The sequence below is a fragment of the Lonchura striata genome, chromosome 8 (genome assembly GCF_050655825.1).
Source record: "Lonchura striata isolate lonStrDom1 chromosome 8, ASM5065582v1, whole genome shotgun sequence".
Lineage (NCBI taxonomy): Eukaryota > Metazoa > Chordata > Aves > Passeriformes > Estrildidae > Lonchura > Lonchura striata.
The window spans coordinates 16,802,477-16,828,524 of record NC_140710.1 but is presented as its reverse complement, the minus strand read 5'-3'; the positions used below and the strand labels follow the sequence as shown (position 1 = coordinate 16,828,524).

The 26,048-nt window shown below is 36.4% G+C and overlaps 3 protein-coding genes across 9 annotated transcripts in view; 1 reads left to right on the top strand and 2 right to left on the bottom strand.

Annotated features, from left to right (window-relative positions):
* The window catches only part of RPAP2 (RNA polymerase II associated protein 2), a 34,829-nt gene extending 34,629 nt beyond the window's left edge, over positions 1-200 (bottom strand). For both annotated transcript variants that reach the window (XM_021526252.4, XM_021526262.3), the window contains exon 1: positions 140-200. In XM_021526252.4, the coding sequence (XP_021381927.2) occupies positions 140-182 (43 nt within the window). In that variant the 5' untranslated portion in view covers positions 183-200. The remainder of the gene's footprint in view (positions 1-139) is intronic.
* A 20-nt stretch (positions 201-220) lies between these two features.
* Positions 221-17,673, top strand: GLMN (glomulin, FKBP associated protein). Of its 5 annotated transcripts, none has more exons than XM_077785443.2 (19): positions 221-597; positions 1,808-1,931; positions 2,393-2,518; positions 3,886-4,005; positions 5,000-5,108; positions 6,299-6,545; positions 7,017-7,116; positions 8,053-8,240; positions 8,704-8,757; positions 9,548-9,578; positions 9,943-10,032; positions 10,900-10,941; positions 11,033-11,106; positions 11,405-11,489; positions 12,276-12,385; positions 13,506-13,569; positions 15,495-15,618; positions 16,931-17,013; positions 17,139-17,673. In XM_077785443.2, exons 2-19 carry the CDS (start codon positions 1,866-1,868, stop codon positions 17,244-17,246), a joined length of 1,821 nt encoding a protein of 606 aa, XP_077641569.1. In that variant the 5' UTR covers positions 221-597; positions 1,808-1,865; the 3' UTR covers positions 17,247-17,673. The 5 variants fall into 5 exon arrangements, with proteins under 5 accessions (XP_077641569.1, XP_085442573.1, XP_085442572.1 ...); XM_085586447.1 differs by having other exon boundaries at positions 224-569; positions 12,279-12,385; XM_085586446.1 differs by having other exon boundaries at positions 224-597; positions 12,279-12,385.
* Positions 2,014-26,048, bottom strand: C8H1orf146 (chromosome 8 C1orf146 homolog). 2 transcript variants are annotated; one of them, XM_077785445.2, is made up of 5 exons: positions 25,634-26,047; positions 23,294-23,387; positions 22,024-22,192; positions 18,870-18,948; positions 2,014-2,150 (listed from the first exon to the last, which is right to left on the bottom strand). In XM_077785445.2, the coding sequence occupies exons 1-5, from the start codon at positions 25,700-25,702 to the stop codon at positions 2,118-2,120; spliced, it is 444 nt and encodes a 147-aa protein (XP_077641571.1). In that variant the 5' UTR covers positions 25,703-26,047; the 3' UTR covers positions 2,014-2,117. The 2 variants fall into 2 exon arrangements, with proteins under 2 accessions (XP_077641571.1, XP_021381999.1); XM_021526324.4 differs by lacking the exon at positions 2,014-2,150 and adding an exon at positions 17,662-18,404 and having other exon boundaries at positions 25,634-26,048.

Below are 26,048 nucleotides of genomic sequence, written 5' to 3'. Positions count from 1 at the left end.
AGAGCCGACCACGGCCGGCCCGCGCTCCCCTCCGCACGGCGGCTTGGGCGACACCGCCGCCGTGCCGGCCTGCGGGCACAGGGAGAGCCCAAAGCGCAGCCGGGGGGAGCGGGGCTGGCGCGCGGACCCCGGCGCCCACCTGCGCGCCGCCGGCGGGACTTGCCCGCCGCGGCCGCCATCATCGCCGTCAGCGCCGCTCCGCCCGCCGACCTCTCACCCGGGGCGGGGCCGGGAGAGGCGGCAGCGCCGGGCTGAGGGCTTCCTCTGGCAGGGGCTGAGCTGAGCTGAGCACAGGCGGTGCCGTGCCCTTGTGGTTTGTAATTCAGCCGTGTGTTACAGGCTTTAGCTGGCAGCCTTTTCGTCCCATCCTGGCTGTTGTACCGCCCAGAGAAGGGGCTGGGGTATCTGTTTATTAGAAGAGAGTTTGGTGAGTATTAATAGAACGTTTCACATGAGTCAGACGCTGCTCACTTGCCGCTGAAACCTCCTAAAAGATTCACTTGGAAGCCGGATTAAGTATTAAGGCCGGAGACCATCTGCGAGCTCAGCCAGCAAATCCATGCAACACGGTGGGTGCCTGGGACGCGTTTCAAGGCTGTAAGTACATTGTCAAGTTACTGAGGGCTGCTGTTCGAAAGTATGTTAAATTGTTTTGGCGGGATTAGTAATAGTCTGTAAAATGAAGAGTTTAAATAGTACAAGATGTGGTAAGAAAGTATGTGGTAATGATCTGGTTAAAATGACAGGCTAGAAAGGATAGGTTTCAGTGACATACAGGTGTCAGAATGGGCCCTGAAGAATAGGAAGTGAGTTGTTTATTCTTTGAATAAAGAAGGTCATACACAGATGCCTTTTAAGCTTTTGTGAGTTGTCGCCTCTTGTGAGCGTCTAGATAGGTTCATTATCTGTGTGTTGTCTCATTTAGGTGTGCTGGCAATTGGCCAGCGTCAACCCACCACTTTAGGTAAAACTAAGAAGAAAGGCTCAGGACATTGCATGGAGATGCCTGTTTTGATGAATAGTTGCCTAATTAACCAGGTGTAGGGGTAATTGACAATCATAGTGATAATATAACCAGGTTTAGGTCCATGGCATTACTTAAAACCATAAAGATTATGACTGCTGCTATGATATATCACATGGGATAACCAGGCTTGATTGCATTTTTAATTCATGAGCCTGGCTACATAAAACTTGGTACATACTTGACATTACTCAAGTGTATAACTTTGTTGTTTTTAGCAAGAAAGTTTTAAATTTTAATACCTAGAGGTAAAAAGTCACTGCACTAGTCCCACCTAGACACTAGAAAGAAATAAGTGAAACTGCATATGTAATCTTCACTGGACTGTTGATATAAACAGGCATGGTGTTTGAATCAGTGCCTTCACATACCAGATATCGGGTTAGTGTGTTCCAGTCAGGGCTGAGCAGAAGCTCCTCTGGTCAGAATAGGCACAGAAAATGTAGTGTGTCATGGGTGTGCCTCCTTGGCATGCAGTGAGCCCAGACTTGCTCTGTGTTAGCTGCAGTTTTCCATGTCTGTGCCTGCAGTAGTCACTGAAACCTTCACACTTCTTAAGATGACCCAGATAGTACTTGAAAAATTATTTCCCTGTACATAGAATGCATGTTGTTTCCTGTCTGTAATACTGTTTCCTGCTAATATGGGGAGTAGAATAATATAGCATACACTTAGTAAAAATGAATTTTCCCTTATTTGCTAATTATGTAGTCTTTATATTTGTCTAGATTGTTCTTGTTCCCCCATTAACTTTTTTTTTTTGATAATGTGATTATTTTTCAGCCTCTGTTTTAAATCCGTGTAATATAATACTGCCCTCTTTAATTTATAATAAATTTTCATGCTGGAAGAACACAGTCAAACTAAAATGGCAGTTGATGAACTTCAAGACATAATACAAAGATGTGTAAGTAGTTTTCCTTCCTTAGAAGTAACAAGTGTCAGTAGTGCGAGTTTCTTTTCATATATTAGAATTAAAACCAAAATGACCTCAAAAAACAAGTCCACTGTTAGTAGAACTCTTCATGGAACAGCTAAGTTGAGCCTCCATGTTTCATTGCCTTCTCTGTGGTGCTTATCCCAAGATGCTTGATTATTTCTGCTTCTTGGAGAAGGAGGTGTGTACCTAGGAACAAAAGCTGGTAGTTGTAGAAAACACATCTTCCAAACAGCAAGCTGTAATGTAGACTTAGTGCTATTGAAATACTGCCTTGTCTTCTGTAGTAACTTGGTAGCTTTTTTAGTAAGTTAAAAATGTATAGAAGTTACAATGATATTACATCTAATTTTGAAATGAAAGCATGGATTTTCTTATTTCTTAATTGACTTTGCTAAGTATGAGGTTAAACATTCATATTTTCTTTCTAGCAAATTCTGGAAGAAGCTGATTTCAAAGGAGAAGATTTCAATCTGTTTCAGGTAGCAGGTCAGAAATGTTTGGAAGATGGATATGCAGCTCAGTTATTAGAAGTAATTCAAAATGAGAAAAACAAGGTGAGTTTAAGTTTGCACTGCTAATTAAGAGGGGAAAGCTACTTTCTCTGTGGAACAAGGCTGTACATAAGAGTAGCTAATAAGTTGCCCTGTGTTAAGTGCCCATTATTCTGTATTCAGGTATCTTACAGAAACCCAAGTCACGGTAATCTTAACAAAACCATTAATAACTCTTCTGTGAGTGAAGCAAAGAGAAAAGGAAGTAGAAAAGCATAATTAGGAGAAAGTGGCATGTCCCACTTCCACAGGATGGGGATTTCAGATGGTGTACTAGGTCTGGCTGGCATGGAGTTGGCTTTCATCATGGCACACTGCATAGTGCTGTGTTTTAGATTTGTGACCAAAAAGGTACTGATAATACATCAGTGTTTCAACTACTGCTGATCAATACTTGTGCAGCATCAAGGCCTTCTCCCTTTCTAACTCTGCTCCCAGTAAGCAGGGAATTTGGGAGGAGACACAGCTGGGACAGCTGACCCAAAGCAGTGAGATACTCCACAGCATACAACATTGTGCTCAGCAGTAAAGACGTGGTTGGGGACCCATTCCGAAGTAGCTGTTGTTTGGAGGCTGGCTGGGCATTGGTCTCATTGTGGGAGTTGATCTGCATCATTCTCCATCATGCTCTGCTGTCTTTTGTCTTTCACTTATTACTTTATTACTTTATTATCTTCAGAGTTCCTCTGTTTTGCCCTTTTGATTCTCACCACTATTCCCACTGAGGGACAAGAGCAAGCAAGCAGCTTAGGGGTGCTTAGTTGCTCTTGGGGGACAGCCTACCACAAATGGATATAATAATATTGGCCGACTGTAGGAGCCAACTAGGCTGATGCTAATCTGAAATACTGATGTCTGTGGGCATTAGGGATGCTGGGACAATATACCAAACTGAGAGAGATAAATAGGAAATTCAGAAAGAAAGGCAGGGGCAGAATATTTTAGCAATGTTGCATGGAGTTCAGAATCTGTTACATGGGTTTCACAATCTGGTTTTGAATTTTGTGAGTTTAGAGTAACAACTGAAAATCTAAATCCCTTAATGAATAATTTTTTCAAGTGTTCTTTCAGCAGAACTCCTCTGCTCAGTCCCATTTTAAATGTATTGTCATGCATGTTTAAAAGTATATATTGGTATGTTAATAATTAGAAGAAAACTATACAAAACATGCATCTGTGTTTATAGGTATGGGGACAGAAAAGAGTGTGTGTCAAATTATGGTAACAGTTGCTAAATATTCAGTGATAGCAACTGTAATGGTTACTGTCCAGGACACTGATCTGTTGTTGTCTTTGGTCTTCATATACACAATCTTTCTGGGTTTAGAAGACATCCAGCTTTGGTTTATTCTTCAATATCTGGTTTTTAGGTTATCATCAAGAATATGGGTTGGAATCTCATTTCTCCTCTTGTTAGATGTATTTTTATATACAAACAAGAAGATGATAAGCGAGAACACTGCCTGAGGATACTAGATCAGTTGGCACAGGTATGGTACATGATTATGATACAATAATGTTAGGGAAGTTCTGCACAAAAAGGGATGCTAGATCATTAATCCATGAAGATAGTACACCAAAGGCAGTTACACATTTATACAATTTGATTCTGACAATATTTGCATAATATCTACATCACTACTTGGGTAAGCTGCTCTTAGTTTAACATTCCCTCACCTCAATTGAAAGGTACAGAGAATTCTATGCATGGTGTGTGTTCAGTGGGTAGGGCTCTTTGTTTGGAATTGGTAGGCTCAGCCTCAGAGGTATGTTTTTCACATGAAAATGAGCTAAATTAATCTGAAGGACACAATTTAATCTGAGTTAGCTAGCTTGAGTAAAACTTACAGTATGTTGCTAAATGTGTTTTCTAGTATCTAATTCAAGGTCTCTCTGTTCATGTTCTCTCTTTAGTTGTTTCAAAACTGTTCTGCAAGACCTTGCCATTTTCCACTTATCTCTGTCTGAATAGTATTTATTGTTCTCTTTTCGGTGATTCACTTGGAAAAGTCTTATTCACCCTTCCTCAAATGAGAATCATTACCTGATGATTCTGATGGAGTAGAAGCAGAAAAATATTTTAACCTGTAAAAACTTATTCTCTTTCATTTATGCACTTCAAAACCAACTTGCAAACTTTATAGCTTGAGTTAAATTCCGACTCAAATTCTACTTCTCTCTTTGCTCCTGAAGATCAATTTGCAAAGGTACTCTGAGGTTTTTACAGCCTATTAAAATCAGGTTTAGTGTCAGTTTTTATGATTATATGTTTTCAGCTCATATGAAAGTGTACATACAGGTATGCTCTACAGTAGATGTTAATTGTAGGCATGTACTTATGGTTTCATATTTGTTTTCTTAAATCTAATCTTGGATGTTCAGATCTTCTCTCTTGACATTCAGGAACTTCTGTATTGCATGTGATTTATTTTTTTTTATTACGACCATGATTATTTAAAAATACGAATTGTTCCTCTCTTGCAGCTTTGCAATCCAAAGGAACTTTTTTTGGGTTTACTTGAGCAGATTGAGCAGACCTCTGGAGAGCAAGTGTGTCAAACTGTCATGTTATTGCTTCAGCCTTTGCAGACAGGTGGGATTAAGTTTATTTTGTGATTTCTGAATTAAATTATTTTCTCATTTATTTATCATTTTATTTTAGCCTTTGCTGGAATGGTTTCAGAATCAATCCATCATGACAAAGCTTTACTGTCCATTATATTCTGCAACATAACACAAGGCATAAATTTCATGCTTATATTGGCCTGTTAAAAAAACATTTCTGATAGAACTAATAGCAGTAGTTGAAAAAGCAGTGTTCAGCTATTTTTTTAATCATTTACAAGAATGTGGTCCTATGACAGTTTTATTTAGAGGTGTAAAGCACTCCTACTGTTGTTGCAGAAATAGGAAATCACATGGATTTGTTAAATTCTTCATGATTTGATTTTTAAAATATGCAATTCTATGTTTTTGTAGTATAAAATTGTAATTTTGATTGAAGCATGTTGAAATACTTTATTGGTGAGGGGGTGAGTGTTATTCTGGCCTACATATGAAAATTTAAAATGTTGTGTGTGGCCACTCTCTAAGTGGGTAACAAGCAGTAGTTTCTGTTTTGTTATATGAGAGGAAATTAAGTATTGTGTATCAAATTGAAGTCTGATTGTAACAATCTCCAGGATATGTTATTGTATTAGATTAGAATTTAACAAGAGAAATGCGTGTTTTTTTGGGTAGCCAATCTGCAATTAGTCTTCACTGGGTTCAGTTAAAGTGGAGAGCCTCTTGTTCTCCTTCCTCAGCCTGGGAGAGTGTCTGTTATTTTTGCCATGGAGTAAAAACCAGAGTCAGTTCTCAGCAGAAAAGCTGGGCTATTGTCTCTGGTTTTGGTAAGCACAGGAGTCAAGTAACAAATGCATTTTCCTGGTCAGATATGTATCATTTTACTTAGCCCAGTTCTAGAAAACAGATTTTTTTTCAGTCCTAATCCTGGTGCTGTGGAGAAAGGAAGAACATTAAAATGCAGGACAGATTTAATATTTGTTATTTGCAAATACCTGGCCATGTTAACTACAGTGTATTAAACCAGGTGATTGTGTTTAATCTTGCTGGATTTGCTCATGTGATTTCAGGTATCAGTCGCTCTTCTTCCCTGAAAACAAAATGTTTCCTTACCTAGTCATATTATTTTTCTTCATGTTTTCCTCTACTAAGTAAGTGATAACTTAATGCCTCAAAATGTTCTCTCTTCTTTTCCTCTTTTTTGTTTTCTTTCCCCAGTGCTTTTGAAACTTCAGAACAAGAAGGCCTACTCAGTGGGTTTGTCATTGGCCATGATTATGAATCAGCTCTCTCCCTTACCTGTACCTTACACAAAACAACAAATAGAAGAAGATAAACTTGGTCTCTGTCAATGTTGTAATGCAGTGGTGGACTTTGCTAAACCTTTTGTGAATGAAGTTGTTAAAAATATAGAAAAGTCATCAGAATACAATGATGTGGAGCTGAAAGAAGAATTAATAAAATTGTGAGCGTTTTATGTCTGTGCTATATATTCCTCTAACTTAACAAAATGAATAGTAGGCATTTATTATATAGGCAGCAAATAAATAATCTTTTAGAGTTTTATAATGCTGCCAACATATATCTAACTAATGTGGTATTTTGACAAAGAACCCCTAAATAGATCTTATATATTTATGCATTCTGTTTAGTAGAGGGAAATGGTAAAGAACTATTAGCTGCTGCATTGTGAAGCTGAGTTGGTATTCCTCTGTTCCTCAAATTTCCAACAGTGAGAATAATCATAGTCTGGAGGTGAAGTCTAAGTAATGCTTCTAGAGGAGATGTTGGGGTTTTATTTTTTTTATTCTCCTTGGAATACCTTGAATAGCAGCAGCTGATATGAATATAGGCATTATTCTTGGTCATCAGTGACGCTATCACAGTCTGTATTTATGACTGTATTGGTGATTTATTCCACCCCTTTCTTTTTCAGCTGTATGAGAAGCCTGAAATACCCACTATTGACAGCTCAGCTTGAACAACTTGAGGGCATTGAAGAACATCCTTTTCGGCATTTTGCAACTGAAATTATAGTGAGTGCAGTGGAAATGAATTAAATGTGTGCAGAACCAGTGGTCTAGTTCACAACTACCTCTAACTTGTTCTAGTGCTCATTTTGATTTCTGTATTGGTTAGTGAGGTGACTTAATGGGCTGTGTAAGTTATATCCTGTTGGGCACAGTCTGAAACCATGTTTTTATTTATAGCTTTAAGTAGTAAGAGCTGAAGCTAAGGTCAGCAAGTCATGCTTAGACTGTATTACATCTTGCATAATGCTAATTTTCTAAAATGTGCCTTCCTGGATGTTGGGTTTGGACAACTCCAGAATAGTGAGCTGACCTTGATCTCCCCATTTCTCTGTAACATGTACAAGAGGAGTCACACTATGTCCTAAGCCACGTGAAGGGCGTGAGAGGGTAACCACTGTAGTATTTCTGATGTACAAATGTCAGGTGTTCCCTGTGTTGTGCATCATGGGAAAGAAAGGCCATACAAAGCAAATCTATCTTGAAATCAGGGCTTGCCTTTTGCAGCTAAAAATTGTGTTCCACATTGATTAGTGAGGAAAAAAACAAAATACTGAGTATTCTGTGATCTGAAAAACACTGAGATTTTGTAACATAATGTTTTCATGAATCTGCTGTTACTCACTGAGGATAAGGAAACTGAACTAGGAGTTTGCAGATGGTCTTCATCCTCTTTTGCTAACTTTTGTGTCTTTGACTTTGCTATCTTAGTAATGTTTTTCTAACACTAGTTATTTTTCCTCCAGATTTTTGTGTGTGTTTGTGCATATATCATAAATCCCACATATGTATATTAATTTATATATTACAAACGTAACATTTACATTAATTTATATGCATGCTGTACAAGAGAATGTATGTAAATACAGTTAGAGCTTTAAAACTGAGTTGGCATACAGTTATTTTAGAGGCAACTATAGGAAATCTGTTTTTATTTTTTAGGACATTTTGTGGAATATAGGAGAATTGATACCATTAGTGTTTGTACATCATAAAGGCAAAAGTCCACACTGGGAGAATCAGGAGTTTGCAGACATAGAGCAAAAGAATTCTGCTGATTCTTTGGCGAGTTTGTCGTATCTGGTGTTTGTTCAGCATTTTGGTGTTGAATGCTTTCCAGTGGTTTTTAGGTAAGAATCATTCTTTCTTGCTTATTGTAAGTCTGTACTTTGAAGATTCTTTCTGAGTGGAAGAGAACTTTATTTGTGAATAGTTATGAATGAAAACTGCATTTCAGTAGTAGTAATTTTATGTCAGTATTTATGCATTTATATTTTATGTAACTTATGTTATATAAAGAACATACTCCTGCAGATTAATCTAGTGTAGTTTAATTTTAGATAAGCTGTCCTTTAAAAGAAACTGTGATTAGTCACATGCTGTATTAATTGTTCATTTACATATCTATAGACAGTTTCCCTATAAGAGTTCTTGACAGTGATTTGACTTAAATTTTTTTGTCTATTTAAAAAACAATAATTTTAGAATGAGATTTTAGTTTTTTAAAAGAATATGAATCCTGTCAAATATATGAATTATGTGCAAATGTATATGGCTTATGCAGTTTAATGTAGCTGGATTCTTCTCTTCTAGTCCTTCATACCTTCTGCTGTGCAATATGACACATATTGAAATGCTGCTGAAAAGGTAGGGTTTGTAGAATTTGCGGGTCTAGATAGTGTGATCTTTTACAGTAATGCATAAAAACAAATTTGAAATATAGATTCAGAGGAGGTTTATAAGTTGGAACATTAAAATACAAGTTTCGCTGTAAGATGGCGTCTCGTATTAAGAAGCAGAAGTTGTCTAAACACTTATGTATTGTTTTCATCTTGTATTGTGATACCATTTTTAGAAACTTTATTATGAACATGTAAAATTGGTAAACACATGCAGAATAATTACAGTGTATACTTACTTGCCCTTCTATAACAATTATTACCAAAGGCAGCTATTGTGAAAATATTTATTTGAATGCATTCTGACATGATATGCAAAATTATTAAAGGTCAGGCTTTCTAAAGGAAACCAAACTTGACTATATATTGTTATTATTTCACTTTCCATAAGCAGCAGTGTTACCAAATAGCCCCTAGCACTGCTGTGGAAGGCAAGTTTCCTATTCTGACTGCTTACCATTTCATTTTCTTTGGTAATCAACGTCTCAGTACCTGTGGGAGATGACACTGCTTTTGAGCATGTATAAATACTGAGGGGAAAAAAGTAATTTTTGACTGTGAAGAGATGAGCCTAATGTTCAATTTCTCATCAGCAAGTTTATTCTAAAAATCTTTGGGAAGAGTAATAAAGATTCTATATTTTAAAAATGGAATGAAAATTGTTGAGGGACAAGTTCTTGTTGACATCTGTTCTACTATTTCTTTGGAAATATCAACTATCTTTTTAATTCACAATTTAAATCTGATTTTTTTTCTAGAACAGAAGAATCTGTATTATCTAAAGGACTAGTAAGTTGTTTTTTTAAATTAAATTTTCAATGTTAGGATGTTTTATTTTTTCAGTGTAAGGAATAGTAACATTTTTGTTTCTCCTTCTTAGAGAGGTATAACTGATAGTTCCAGATGATAGTTCCAGAAATAATTTGAGGCTTAATTAAGTATGCTTCAGTCTTACAAATACCTGTATCTACTGAACTTTACAGTTCTGTGTAAATGTTTAAATTACAGCTATCACTTATAAATGCAGCTGCTTGGAATTTGCAATATCTGAATGAGTATTTATGAGTGAAGGCTGTTTTTGTTAAGCTGATAAGTTCATGTCCTGTATACGTACATACTGTTGATATCTTCCTTTTCTTTTCCACACCTGCAGGATCTGTTTGAGAGCTGTTTATTGAGAATGGAAGATAACAGCCTTCTGCATCACTATTTAGAATTCAGAGACTTTATTAATGTACCTCAGGTAATAAGAAACAGTGTACAGGACTCCTCAAAGTTTGATTAGAAAGAACCTAAAAGTTTGGTTAGGAATACCTAGCTGTCCTCTAGGTGTTTGAGAAGTGTCACTATAGGACGTGTGAAAGCACAATGCGAGCCGCTGCTATTGCAAAGGTGAAAAATAGGAAGTTTATTTTGACTCCAGCAATTATACTTTTCCAAAAGTGACAGTGGATTGGAGGGTGAATGTGCCACCTCTCCAATGACATTGGACAAACTACTAGTACATCAAATTTCTCCGCCTCTGTGGAGGAATGGTAAACAATAGATTGTTTACAGAAAGTTGTGTGAGAAAGTTCTCTACAAGAATGTAAACTCAGAAGGCTTTAGAAAATATTAAGAATCAGGGCAACAGAGAAGAGGGCATCTTACTGGACCTGTATACAGCCATGCTGTTAAATTGAAACCTTCTGTGTCTTGCTATACAGAATTGATTGTCTTTTCTACCTGCAGCAGCATGAAGTTCCAGTGACAATTAAAATACACCCAGTGTATGTACAGGTCACTGAAGCAGGTGGGCACAGATCTTAGTTGAAAGGTGGTACTTGCTTGTTTTTGTCTCCTCCTTGCCAAACTTCTGCTTGGCTGCATTTTTACCTGGAAGCAGCAGGACAAGAGTAGTGCTCTTGCAGATCAGCCCTGGGATTTGGACTGCTGAAGCAAGCATGAATTTCTCTGATGAGAATCTTCTATTCCCTGGACATTCCCAAGTGTGCTGTGGGTTTTTTGTTTGATTTGTTTTTTTTAAAGTCTTGAGTAGATTTTAGTCAATGTGATATAACATAATAATCTGTATGTAATTATAAATTGTATTTCCTTTCTTTCACTGCAGGATTTGGTGAAAATTATGACCCTGTGTCCCATGGAGCACATGGTATGTTAAGTGGCCTACAGAATCAGTTGGATTCTGAATGCTGAATTAATTTTTTTTTAATTCATCTGATAAACATCTCTGTTTTCTTTAGAGAAAGAAGAGTTTAAATATTTTGCAGTTGTTAATAGACAAGTTTGATACAGAGGGAAAATACACATTATTCAGGTATGCATCCAGGTTTCTGTAGATTGTGTAATATCAGCCCTAGTGCAGCCTAATTGCATCCATATGTTGATCTCTGACAGAATTTCTATCTGATAAGCCACGTTAATTTTACTATATTAATGTTTGAATAAATAATGAATTTCAGTCACCTCATTTAAAATTAGCTGTCTTATTTAAATGTTACATAGTCATACTGTTCTTCTGTGGGAGTTTTACCACTTAGCGAATGTTACCTAAGTTTTGAGCGAACTCTGTGGCAGCTTTAAAGAGATTATATCTTTGTTTTGTTTGTTTGAAGGTGTTTACTGAAGACAAGCAACCATGCTGGTGTGGAAGGATACATTATTAAAAATATAAAAGATCAGATTCACTTAGCATTAACGGTGAGGCTGTTACCAATACAAACCAAGTTGTCTTCTCAAAATTCTGTCAGTACGATATTGATAAAATGTCTACAACTTAAACTTTGAGTGATACATTAAAAAAATCCACTTTGAAAAGACACATAAGATTAGAAAATTTTATTAAAAACATTACTTTGGCTTTTTCTGTCTATGCATATTTAGGTTATAATTTTACAGTTGTATTTTTAATTGCACTATCTTAATTGTATTTTTCTAAGAAGTTACTACCTTTTCTGTGCTTGAAAATACATTTCTTTCCTAAAGTGGGATTGCTCAGTATATTCTTTTACCCCCTCAGTTCCTCATTTTTAAGATATAATTCAAATATTACAGTTCAGATAGAATTAATAATTCTTTCTTTGCTTTTATGATGACAGTCAGCATTTTATTTTGAGTGCTTTGCAAGTGATACATCCATTAGGGGAAGGGCTGGCCTAGATCAAAGCTATTTTAATCTCATATTTTATAATAATTATACCAGAAAGTTGGGAAAATTAATTAAAAATAAATTACTAACTTTTTACTATGCAGCATCAGAATTCTCTTACTACATTTCTTCCATTTCTTTCCTGGCTGTCAAAAAGACAAAAACTTTTAAAATATGAAGAGGCTGATTTGTGTACTTCACTCACAGGTCAATATTAGAAAATATTTCTTACAGTGTTTGAGTTTTTTTTTTAACTTTTCTGTTTTATGCAAGTTATTGTTACAGTATTTAAGACCTAAATTTTGCACTCAGCTGAATTTTTTTGTATTTTATTTTAGAAGGAGTATGACAACATTTGGTTTACAGGACATCATCTGATCTCCCTTCTAGATTTAGTACTTTCACTTCCAGAAGGTGCTGAGACTGATCTTCTGCAAAACTCAGACAGGTGAGTTGTAATCACAATTAAAAGCTCTTCTTCTTCCTTCATTATTAAAGAAGACTTTAAACTACCTTACTACAATGATGTATGCTGTCATGTAATTAATGAGGTGACAACATCAATGTATTTTAGGATTTTGGAACTAAAAATGGAAATGGTCACTTATTTTAACCAGCTCTGCATAGAAGAGTGTCACAATGCCATTACATTAATTTTTAACAATAAAAGAGGATTTCCTCCTCCATTCCCCAGGGATGTAAGAATTCAGATGTGAAATTACATAACTAATGGTAAAGCATTATTTCCTCAGGAATGTATGGTTTGTCAGCTCTCTGCAGAAGCAGTTGAAGGAATAAAAGCAATGTGGTGTGGGTCTAATATGATACAGGGGAATGATAATTGGATGCAACCTACGATGCAAGGCATCTTTGAGGCAGTTTCACAGATTATCTCATGAGTAGGATTACAGATCCACCTGAACAGTAAATAATTGATGTTCTAATTTAATAATAATTAAAAAATAAAAAAATAACTGAAATGTGTCTGAAAATATCTTGTGTATATAGGGTAGGTCTTCCTGTATAAGTAATATAATGATGCTTGGGCTTGTAAATCAGTGGGGAGATAATGTCCAGATGGACACATACCTGCTTAAAAGAGCTCAGAAGTATAATGGTTAACTGTATTTGGTGTCTGGAAAACAAAAATTAATAATCTCTGCTCAAAAGTATGGTAAAGCAAAAAAAAAAAATTTAAAAAGCATGCTCAAAGTAAAAATTCAGTCCAGTAATAAAGAAAATTGTCACACTAGTTTCGAATCAACTTCGGATCACCAGTGATACATATTATAAATTCTGTGATAAGGTTCTGTCTCTGGAGGGGACTCTTTCCCTCACAATCACCAGCCTTCTGCAATCTGATGACAGTTTCAGTTTTGCTTGCAAAGTGTGAACTGTTGTATGGCATCACTACACACTGGTGCTCTAGGTGGAGCTGTACTGCTCAACAGATGGGTGGTTGCTTTCTGTACAAATGGATACTCCAGCATCTACTCCAGCCTGTCTGGCTAATGGACAATTAAAATTATGATCCTGGTAATAGGTATCTGTATGTTTTTAATTCACAGGATTATGGCATCACTGAATCTGCTGAGATACTTAGTCATTAAGGATTGTGAAAGTGACAATCAAGTATGTACTATTTTATTTGAAAATTATTGATTAGCTGAGAGGTGGATTCACATGAACAGTGTTATCCTTCATTCAAAACACATGTGTTTTGCATTTTTCTTTGGAATGATTAGTTCCCCAGAAGTGATGCTTTTATTAAGACATTAGGAAAAATGTGATATGTTCCTTTGTTTTGATGAATTTGTTTCCATATATACTGTTCCTATGAACAAACTAATCTTCTTACTCTGCCTGTTGAACTATGATCTATCTTCATAACCATGGAGTATGTCACCAGAAAATCACATCATGGAGTATGTCATCAGAAAATCACCCAACAAGTATTCCCACACAAAAAAATTTTTGCTTATTTATTTACTGGTATCCCTCAAACTACCAACTGGACATCTTTATAGCAATAATAATACAATAATATCATTTTCTGGCTTCTAAAGTACAGAAAAAAAATCGGATCTACTTTTAGACTAATTTGAGATCTAGGAGTAAATTTTTTAAGTGCCCAATAATGTTACTAATCTGATTAGAATAACAGTAAAATAACTAGTATTGATTGCCGAAACAGTAATGAAAATGAAAAGCAAAAATAGCTTTCAGTGGGTGCATTTCTAATTTACTGTTTATGTAATTAATTGTGGTAGGCTGTATCTCTTTGTCATATTTAAGGGGTGATTGCTATTTAAGTACTCATAATCGTCTCCTCAATTACATGTAAATACATAGCTTTGTAAGAAAAGTAAGAATTCCTCTTTTATTATTAATAAAAAACTACATGCAGTAGCTCTCAGCTGCTCTAACAGTGCTGTCTAGTACCTGGCAAAAAGAATGTCCATACAGTTTGAGGAAAAAATAGCATCACATCTTCTGAAGATTTCCCCTTAAATTTAGCCTCTGTCAGTTCTTCTTGACTTCTTCCCTGTCTCTCTTCATACAGTGCAAGTGAGGCAGAAAGAAAATGCCTCCTTCCATGTCACTTCAGATATTTTGATTGCTGTGTAGTAAGCATTTTCATTATTAAGTTTAAAAATAAGTATTTTTCTAGAAAATTCCTTTTTAAAGCCACATTCTGGTGGAAGCAATTACTGTTCTTTTTTCAACTGTTAACTGTAATTTGGTGAAATTTTCCACAATCCACAGTGGATTCACCGTATTTAAAATTGAAAATTATTTTTTTTATTGTCCTTATTCTGCCCTTTGAGGATACTGCCTGAAGAAAAGAGTTGTATAAATGGCTCCTGTATCCAAAGACACAAAGGCTGCTGTGTATTTGTTTGCTTCTGTAGCAGCTTGTTTTCTCTCTGTAAGCCTGAACAGCCTTGGTTTTGAGCATCTTTTCCTTGTACCTCCTGCTTCCTGAACACCATTACTGTAAACTCCTTCTTTCTGCCCATATCCAGCTGGGGGGGGGATTTTGTTGTCAGTGTGGCTACTGTGCTGAAGGATGGGAGAGTAGCATATCCATATCCAGTAACGTTCCTACAATGCTTTTAAAATGCAATCTAGACAATTGGGAAGTATGATATTTATCACAACTTTCATTTGGCATTGCAATTCAGTGTTATTCAGGAATGTTAATTTAAGTATTTGTTGTGTTTTACTGCTGAATTATCTGAGAGGAGCCTACAACTGCCATTTACTTGCTGTAGTTAGCAGCCTACACACTATGTTCCTCCCTCCCTCTTCATCTTTTTTTTGACTGCTTCATTGGCCAATCAACAAATAATGTAGGGGAGAGGAAGAGGAGCTGAAATATCCATCACAATGCTGTTCATGCTTAAATGCAAGACACTGAATTTTTTTTTTCTCTTTTCCTCCCACTACAGAAGTGTTATGTTATAAAAACTAGTCAAAAAACTTGTGCTCAAAAGCTTCGTATTGCAATGCTTCATTGAAACTGTTTTGTAACCTTCTCTGTTCTGTTTGACTAGACTGGTATATGGACCACACTTGGCAAGATAGAGCAGAATTTCTTAAAACCGCTGCGTGTAGGACTCAATATGTCAAAAGCACATTATGAAGCAGAAATTAAAAATAAGAAAGAAAACAGAAAAGGTCAGTTTTTGTTTTTTTTTTCTTCTTAGCTTTGTTCATATCTAGAAACTTTGGTAATCCTTTGGAAACGAGGAACTGGTGAATGCTGCATAGATCAGCTTTTATTTAACTGTTGCCACTATTCCTAATTTCTGAACTTATCTGTCACCACACTTGTAAATTTTATGGAAAACTGATCAAACAGTCACATGAAGACCTTCAGAACTTGTTCTGCATTTATACTTTTGATTTTAATGTTACAAAGGAGAAACTAAGTTTCTCTGAATACATAACCCTTAGATTGCATACCAGGTGTGGGAGGGTTAACAAGAGAAGAAATAAGTCACAATGCTCTCTAAAGCCTAAAGCATTACATTCATTTTTTAAAATACATTATATTTTTTAAATCTGACACACAGAATCAGATTCTGCTCTGGGTTAAGCAGACACATTGCACAGGGCACAAGAGCTGCTTTAGGCAATCTCTCTGTATGTCAGATCCTCTGTTCCTTGTGATCTCCAGTATAATTAAGATAGCCCAAGGAATTTGTGTCTGCTACTAAAAATGTCAATACAGCTTTTTGCCCCTAGTCTTATCCTCTTCTGTTGCAAACTATGTACTTATGAGGCAAGTAAGGGGACTTTTTATCAAGACAACCTGTGGATATCTCTCTAAAGGGAATCCTTCAAAATCAATCAGGAAGCTTTTTCTTAAGTCCCTCTTATAGTTCTCTAGCCTTTGACAAAGTATTAAGAAATTTGAGTTTGGGAAAGAACATCTAACTTATAATAGTAAATGGTTTAGCTTTTGTCCTTTGTGTTTAATCTTTGTAAGCATTACATTGAATTTCAAATATGTGATCTGAATGTAAGAGGTTTTCCCCTTATTTTTCAGACCTGTCCTTGTAATTTAGCCTGCTGCAAGTAATCTGTCTGAAACAGAGAAGCCTGCAGCCTTTTCTTGATAAAATAAGTATTTAATGTCTGGATTCATTAAGTCAAGCTAAAGAAAGTCCTCCTATCTCCTTGGATGTGGAAATACTAAAAATGTATCAAAACTGGGCCAGATAACATTTTATTTTTCCTTTTAAAGAGCATGTGAGCTCTATAAAATTAGTTCCAGTTGCAGATCTTGTCTGTTTACTAATGTAGGCATTTGTGTTATATAAAGATATCATCCAACTCAGTCTTCCTCTTAAGGTTCAGCACCCTCTGTCATGTGTTTTGTCAATCCCTAGATTTCTGTTCTTAACAATTACTGTCATGAAATGATATTTTAAATATTCTTTTAATTCTGAGGGTCATGTTGGTTTCTTCACGTTTTTTTCTACAGAGGCACAAAGTTCTAACACAATTTGCTCTGTAACTGTTAGTGGGGAAAAGATGCCTGCCATGACTACTGGAATGCAGCTTCAAGTGAGTTTGCACTTCAGTCACTTAGAAGTACTGACGTTTTTTTTTTCCCAATGTGGAAACAAGTAAATGTAAAATGGGTAAAAAATATCCAATAAAAATAACACTAATCTTTCCTGTCATTTCAGGTTTTACACTCAGCTCTCTTCACATTTGACTTAATAGAAAGTGTTCTAGCTCGGGTAGAAGAACTCATTGAAGTGAAAACAAAGGCTGTAATGGATGAAAACAGTTAAGGCAGCTGAAGTGTTTGGATTAACATATTCCTGACAAGATCATTTGGACTATGAGACTTCAGTTGCAAGGGAGGCTATGGCCCTTTAAAGAAGAGCAATTTAGAGTGGCCTCCAGAAGAACTGCAAATGCTGCTCTTAATGAAGCCTTGTTGCTGTTCTTTTTTATTTACTTTTGCTCTTGTTGCATGTGATTTGCAGATATGGTCTGTTTACTCCTCTTCAGAATTTGATGCTTTTTCTTAAGTTTAGAAACTAAAAAAAACCCAGGTGTATTCTTCTCTGTGGCAAGGAGGTATGGTTAGGCATTTATTTTTTTAAACTTTCAGCATTTGTTGGGTAATAGTTGCTCACTGGTGTTGTGAATTACAACGATTTTTATCAAGTGATTGAAGAACCATTAATTAAAAAGCCCTGTTTAAGCAAAAGATATTTTTATTAGCACATTTTCATGTTGACAAACAAGCTTCTCTATTTGCAGACAGGACTGTAAGGTACGGATAGATAACATTATAGAATATAGTATCTATAGATAGTAAAAACACTCTGGCAAAGGAAACCAGATTTAAAGAAAAACACATCAACTTCGAGCCAAATGAGATTTAGAATTTAGCAGCATAACAGGTAACACTTATGTTTAAAAAACAGTGTAAGGTTGCACACGTACAGCTGCTGTTTTTAGGGATACCTGTATTTTTGAATTGTTTTGATCATCCTTATCTTTAATCGTACAGCTTTCCTTAAGATATAGTATTTTTTTGGGGGAGTTATTAATAAAAAGATGAGACTCTAAGGTCAGAACCAAGTTAAAAAAATGATGACTTTCCTATAGTACAGCTAAACCACTTTTTTTCCCTCCCTGGAAAGCACATTTGGTATCAAGTATGGTATTTTTCACTCTATAGCTATTTAATACAAATTTTCATGCCAAATACATATGTTGTATGTAGTCTTTTGAAATGTAACTATATTTTTAGGAACATGCTATATTTTGTTTAAAATGTAGCCACTCTATTTATGAATAAAAAACCAAATACTAAGTTAATTACAGTGCGATTGGTACTCCTGAAGCATTTTCCAAACTGGACTTTTTTCTATTATTTGGGCTTTTGTCATTTCTATTTTGCAACGAGTATCATCTGCCTGTGGCTTGGAAGTTACCTTAGAGAAAAGAAAAATAATATGACTAGAATACAGTGACTTTCAAGTAATAGAATATTCAACATTTATTTTTCCAATAGTGGAAATGCAAAATTATTTAGCAGTGAAATTTGAATCATGTGTTCTCAAGTAGGTGTTCAGGAATGTTGTACACAGAGGTGATAGTATTTCAACAGGAGTTAACAGTAAGTGAAGACATCCCAACTTAACAATGGTAAATAGGTGCCAAACAAGCTCTTAGATATCTAATTTCTTTTCTTAAATGCTATTAAGAGCTATTAAGTTACCTTTAGCAGTAGTTTAAAGACTCAGCTAATGCATCAGAGTACAAGTCCTACCTTAGTGTATTAATGGTGTGGTCAGTATAACCTCAGAAGTTCCATTAAGGAAAACCAAGTATTTTATAATTCTTGGCTTTTCCTGAGTAATACACTAATGTTTTTAAGTGTATGCAAGTGAACTTACCTTAGCCATAGTTAGCATTAATTTAACAGTTTCAGCAGGATTATGAACTGGAATTACACGTAAATTACTGCCCAGGAATCTGCACATCAAAAAAAAAAAAAAAGGTTACTTCTAGGATATGTATTTAATTTTTTATGCCATAAAACACAAACAGCATTCCCACATGAAGTAAACAGCTTTTTTGTGTGCAGTTTTACTTACAGGGAAGGCTGCTTTTATTCTGAAAGGCAAGTGCAGCATTCACGCTGTTTGTAAAGCCATCTGTCCCATTTCCGTACCACTTATTTAGGTGGGATTTGGAAGGGCTCATTTCTTTATTTAGGTCTCTTCAACAATCAATCAGCACTTCTTAAGCATGTGTACATTCAAAGAGAGCTAAACCCTCTTCTGTGATATTGCTGAAGACTCTTCTCAGTGGCAGTAAAAAATATTTGGGTTGTTTTTATAGCTGTGGCAGAACACAGCAAAGTATCTAAAAACACTGGTAAAAATACTTCAGAATTTGAATGAAATCTTTGTAGTGTACTATAAATAAAACAACCTGTATTCCAGACATGATTAAAATAATGGGATAATTCCACTACTTTAATGTAAAGACTTGTTCACTTAATACTTTAACCTAAAATGAATTATTTCTATAAATAGTGTTATTAATATGCATTCATTCTTGAGAAGGGGATCTAAAGATTTAAAATAGTAGCATGAGTTATTTTTCAGTGAGATTGTGGAGGAGAGACATCAAAGCTTAGGCAAACACAGAGCCTCTCCCTAAGAATTGCACTTTAAGTGTGTTGTAACAATGACGTTACCTTTGCTGCTTTCTGTCATAGAGCTAAAACAGGAGAACGACTTCACAACAAAGAATGAGGAATTTTAAAAAACCAAAATGAATTTAAATAATGCGGATGAAGTGCCCAGCTGCTCAGTTGCATAGTCCCCTGTGATCTCTCCTTGTGCCTGCCACCTGTTCTTCCCTGCAATCTGTCTGATGACTTGGAGTCATTCACATTAAGACCTCCTGCTGGTAAGGTATCTCATATGAACTTGTCTGCCCTTGCTTCTAATTAGCAAAAATAAATGTTACAGGAACTGTCCTCTAAGCATAGACACTTGGGTCCCTGGTGAGTTTTGCTAAAATGTGATGTAGGAACAAGGGCTGGATTTACATTTTGAGATTAGGGAAATAAATTGATGCAATTTTGCTCATACTAGAATGGGCTTAACAAAGCATGAATGAACTTTGCTTATGTGCAACAAAGAAACAATTACATGTACTTACCTAGATCCAAGAAAATCTATTTCTATAAACAGTTTTGCTTCCAGTAACAGCAGGTCTAAATTTAGTGTTGTATGGACAGAATACTGGTCATTTGAAAACGTCTGGCCTTTCCTCCAAGGTATTTAAAACTTAGCATACAGATAGGTGTACTAAGGTTATTTGTGGAATGCTTATTTAAGCTGTGATGATAAACACTACTTTTCTCCCACTTCCCCCATGCTATACACAACTCTACATAAAGTGTTCATGTTGTTAACAAGAATCCTGTAATTTTCTTGTTAATAAAAAATAACACATCCCCAACTGCAGCAAAACCATAGATAAGTGGAAAGAAGCAGTAATAGAAGACAACCTGACTATACTAAGGGGCTTTGTTTTTTAACAAATCAAACAAGTGGCTTGTAGTTCCAAAGAACATGGCACAAGTTTCAACCCCACCAGTACAAGCTCAGTCAGTGATTTAAAAACAGAAGCAGAACTTCAAGCTGCCAGGTAGTAAAAAAAGCACATGCATTTAAATATATATATTTATATATATAATTGTCCCTTGTCAACATCAATTAGATATTGCTTGCAATGAAAAAAAAAATTATTTTAATAAAATTACTGACTTGCCAAATGGAATACAGTTCCAAACCATCACATTTTAGTGATCAGCATGTGTACAAAACCCATTGTTCAAGTAGATTGAGAATTAGCACTGCCATCACCTGAATAACATGGTCTTGCTGAGTGGTGGCTTGACTTTTAAAACCTCTCATGAAAATATACATTTTCCCAAACAGATAATAGATTTCTTACATTTAATCTCATACATTCTTTATTCATCAGCATTTGGCAGTATGCCCAGGATTTAATGGAACTGGTGCTAGTTACTTAAGGAGGTAGAGATCAAAGACTTCATTAGAATAGCTGCTTTTTTGAGGCCAAGAGTGACAATCAACTGCAGTTAGGGCTACTGTACCTACAAGAAAATAGTTCTGACAACAAGCATGGAGCTAGTCTGATCACTGTTGTCAGCTGGTCTGTACTAAAATATGCAAGTTTTCAGACTTCATTAGAAATCAGAGATAAAAATTTTAAACAAACCAATTTTAATATAATTTTATACTTTCAGTGTAAAATAACATCGATTATTTAATTGTTGTAGCACAGTGTTAACAGATGCTGTTCCAAGTAAACATTTTAAAAGCTGGTAAAAAATCCGTACTTTACAATAAAGCTTTTTCTCATTACATAAACTTACCTGCTCTGTTTTGAAAATGACAATGAAAATATGGTTATAGAGCTAAGAAAGTTGTCTAATTTTCCAATTCAAGAGAAAAATTTTAAAATAATTATATTAAATAGCCATAAAATGATTGAAAGGAATGTTATTTGCTATGTTTTGAGGAACATCCTCTTTTGTTACCTATGATATGTCAGATTGATTCAGTTGGTATTCTTTTTATTTGCTATTAATAAACAAATACTTTAAATAATTTTTAACAGTCCATTAGTAAAATAAATAAATAAATTTGTGTATTCCTGAAATAATTCACAAAGGGTAAGATTGGAAAGAACCATAGTGTGTCAACTCCAACCTCCCTGCTTAAGCAGGGTCATCCCAGAGCACACTGCACAGGATTTCATCCAGATGGTTGGAATATCTCCAGTGAGGGAGACTCCACTGGGCAATCTGGGCAATCTGCTGCAGTGCTCATTTACCCTTAGAGTAAAGAACTTCTTCCTCGTGTTCAGGTGGAACTTTCTGTGCATCAGTTTCTGTCCATTGCCTCTTGTCCTGTTTATTCCTAAAATAATATTTCCAAATCCAAGACTGCTATTTCATTTCTTCCTAGCAATATAAAGTTCAGTTTGATGTTGAAATCATACCTTTTCTGAATCCTGAACATGACACTCCATTCTTCTGGTCCATGAAGAGCAGCTGACAAAACCAAAAAGCTGTTCCGATGGATGTTTATGAACTTCTGAATTCTTTTGGAAAACTCTTCTTCCCCTGTCCTAAGCAAGTCTTGAGTGTCTGACAGCATAAATGCAATGCCTATTGAAGAAACTGCTGTCAGTGTAAAGGTCATGGCAGTAACAGGATTAAGTTCTCACCACAAACCAGGAAGCACAATTCTTAAAGCAACCATTCGTTTGAAACACAATGGAACAGAGCATGAATGAATTTCCACATCTCTGATAGGGAGATTTGGCCAGTGATGACTAATAGTTTTAAGATAAGACTACAAATATCTCAGGTTATTTTTCTACCACAACATCAAAAACCCACTAGCTATTACATCTTCTCAAAGTAGACACAGCTGTGCCTTTGAAAACACATGCTTCAGGAACAAGCAACTGCTATAATGGAATGAAGTTGAGGCAAATGCAAAGGCTGACTGAAAAGCTCAGGAAGGCCTGTTTCTAAATTAAATAAACAGTTGTAAAATCTTAAAAGTTAGCTAAACTGTCTCCCATGAAAAATGAACTTACAGCTCTGTCAACTTAAGTTGTTCTGAAAGGGAAAGTAAAGAAGGTTGAGTTTAGGAGAGTTAACACCTGAGCATACAGAAGTCTATCTCAACATGTGCTAGTCCTTAAAGTTCAGGAAAACGGAAATATCTCATCTACGTGTCTAGAACATCTTCTGTGCTAAAAAGGGAAAACGGCTATTTCATGTTTACAGTTGCAGTGATTTCCTAATCAAATCCACTTAATCCTTTCCTCACCTCCTCTGCTACCACCAGCTGTGCAAATTCAACTTGGAAGTTGAAAGCCAAAGGTGTTGGTTCACTCTTACATTTACAATCGCTTATACTAAAGATCTTGACGGCAGTTTACATGTTAGTGGCATTTAGCATGTTTGCTCAGTTATAACAGAAATTTACTGAGCAGTTCAGCTGATGATCACCAAATCTCATGTAGATGTTCTGTATGTCCAAAAAAACCCAAAACAATTATAGTGTTTAATCCCCAACATTATCTGTTTCATCCTCTGATTTACCCACAATCATAGCACAGATCCTTCCACTACTGCACAACATCCCAACAAGATAGATTTTATTCAGTTTAGTGTAGCCCACAATTCAATGACTGGCCTGACTCTGTACTTCTTTGGATTTTATGATTTAAAAGCATAAACTTTAAAGTACTGTACCAGAAAGAGGAAAAATCACAGATCCAGTTTCCACTGATTCTGAATATCGAACTCGGTGTTGCTGCCTCTGTAGAACTGTAGAAATTTCATGATCCTAAATAAATTTTAAAAGGTTATTTTGAAAAGTTTTTGGCCAACAGGTTAGAATATTCTTAAATCATCAGCTGCACCACTGTAGATAGACCTTTGGCACTGTTGTTCAAAAATTATTTTTCATTCCACTTAAAATTTTCAAAAGTACTAAAATGTTAAACCTGATCAATTTTAGAGTATTTGATTGGAAGTTACAAACACTGAATAACAATTCTGTATGTGTATGTTCAGTTTGTCTTATGAAACTCTTGCATAATGCATAAAGAAGGTCAAACATTTTACATTCTGTTTTGAAAAGATATGCTAAAAGCAGTTTTGCATAAGTGAGGATCATATAGTGTGTTTCTATGACTCTGGTTAATTAGGCTGCATTATTTTCACAGATGTTAGCATCTCAGCTGGAAAATCATTCAGAAATTCTGTATGGGACATGATTTTCTTTAAAGCTTTTTGACAGAATGCAATCCACACAGGAAAACTAGAACATTGCACTGTGCAGCATAATCATCTACAGACTGGAATGTGTTTGGATGTATTTTTTAGCCTGCAAAAAGCATTTCTGCAGTATGTTCCACAGAAACTGCACGAACACATATACAGTAAAGGTTAAATCACTGAGACATTTTAGCTAATAACATGTTCTTTAACCTACCCATCCAAAACACAGCCAGCCTGCTTACATAGGGAAGTGCCATGATTTAGTGGAAGAGTACAACAGAAAATCTGGATTGCAAGTGAACCTTGAAGGGGACATTAACCAGAAATGTCACGCTTTCAATTGGTCTGGAAAGGGTACACTCAGTGGCAACTGCTTGTAAGGTTTAGCTACATTTTGTAAAAAAAATAATAATAATAATCTCAGCTTCAAAGCCACTGCTGAATTATTTAATGTACAAATATAAATAACATCTATATGAAAATAATAGCTCATAACCAAAACTGATACAGAAAAGCTGTAAGTACACAGTTTGTGATAATTGGGAGTGGGGCTGGGCCAAGCCTCATCCCCAGTGGGCTCAGCTGTGAGCAGCAGGTGAGCAGCACTGACAGCAATGAGCCAGGGAGTGACCAGGGGCACTGAGCAGCCACCAAAGGGAACAGAGGGCAGACAGGGGCACTGCATCAACATGAGGGTAGAAAAGGCTGGGACAAAGAACAGGAAGGGCAGAGCTTACAGCCTTCTCAAGTGATGTTGCTCTCTATGAGCAGACACCTAAAGCCTTCTGATGTGGTACAGTGTTCCTCTGTTTGGGTGAATGCTTAAAGGTTTCTGAAATGGTATGGTGTTGTGGCTGTCTCAACTGTGACATGTACTGTGACAAAAAGCCAGCTTGGATCTGTATTCAGTTACCTCCATTGCTTGCTTATGAGGAAGTCTTACTAAGAGCAGTAGTTTTGAGTAGAGCTGGGGGTAGGAGTGAGTTATACAGGTACAGCTAATGAAATTCACTGCCATCCATTACCTGCCACCATATTATGGCACAAACGTGCACAGTTTACAGCCTGTAAATTCTAAAATGAGCAGGCAAGTAAGTATAGGCTTTAAACAGACAATTCAGGAATTACTTCAATGTGGTTTACCCATTTACACAGTGGAGATGGGGTTATAACCTTGTCAGCCAAGCTAGCGTAAGACATCCTTGCTTGTGAATCAAAGCTCTCTTGCTTCTAAATTCCTGCCAGCTGGCATGAAATTGGCCTCAGCTGCAGAAGCTAATTACCTGCTCCTTGACATACCCTTTTGCTTTACTTGGGATCATGTCAAGGCTTCTGATATTAACAGACAAAAATATATATTAGTAACTGTAAGACTGAGTATTTTAAACTGAGTTATGTACTGAGTAATTGTCTACCCCCATGTTGATACTGTATAGGAAAAATCAAAGTATTTAGAGAGAAATTCAGAAAATTCAGCACCATTTCTGATGGAACTATTGATAGTGCAAACTGAAAGAGGCATCAAGTGCAGTGCAAAAACGATGAGTCAGGAGAATATCCTAAAGCAGTGTAACTCAGACTAGCAGGTAGCAAGAATACCAAACATATGGAAGTAGCTAGGAGAAAATACAGTTGGACACAAAAATAACCAGTATTGTAATAGAAGCAGCTTCAGACTAATATCCGGTTTATCCAGAAAAAAAGTGTATTCATTGACACTGAATAAAATATTTCCATATGCAGAATATAGGAAATTCTTTCAGCCTTTCCTAGTGAGTCAGATGCTGGCCTTGGCAAGGGGTGTCCTACCTGCAGAGCTGTGCTCATAATGACCGTCGTTATCCACCGTGTCTGCTCCTGCCCACAACTCTCTGTCATTTTTTTTCAGTGGTTTAATAGCGCTGCAGTGAGGTGTCACTTCTGAAAAGACTGGGAAAAGAGAGACGACAAATATTCCTGCCGGCTACCGAGGTGAGATGTTTGAAGCACGCGGACACGTTAAGGAGCTGATTAAAAAAGCAGCGGAGCGCCGGCAGGAGTGAGGGCGGCCTGGAGGTTCCCTCAGCCGCCGCGCCGGCCTCAGCCGGGCCTTCCCCGGGCCCTTCCCCGGGCCTTTCCCGGGCCTTCCCGGGCCTTCCCCGGGCCCTTCTCGGGCCCTTCCCCGGGCCCTTCCCGGGCTCTTCCCCGGCCCTTCCCCGGGCCCTTCCCGCGCCTTTCCCGCGCC

Coding starts and splice junctions, on each gene's coding strand:
- C8H1orf146 (XM_021526324.4), bottom strand. CDS start 25,702: ATGACAGAGAGTTGTGGGCAGGAGCAGACACGGTGGATAACGACGGTC. Junction 23,388..25,633: donor TTATGAGCACAGCTCTGCAG/GTAGGACACCCC, acceptor AAATTTATTTAG/GATCATGAAATTTCTACAGT. Junction 18,405..18,869: donor TAATGCTAACTATGGCTAAG/GTAAGTTCACTT, acceptor CTTTTCTCTAAG/GTAACTTCCAAGCCACAGGC.
- GLMN (XM_077785443.2), top strand. CDS start 1,866: ATGCTGGAAGAACACAGTCAAACTAAAATGGCAGTTGATGAACTTCAA. Junction 12,386..13,505: donor CTTCTGCAAAACTCAGACAG/GTGAGTTGTAAT, acceptor TTTAATTCACAG/GATTATGGCATCACTGAATC. Junction 13,570..15,494: donor ATTGTGAAAGTGACAATCAA/GTATGTACTATT, acceptor CTGTTTGACTAG/ACTGGTATATGGACCACACT.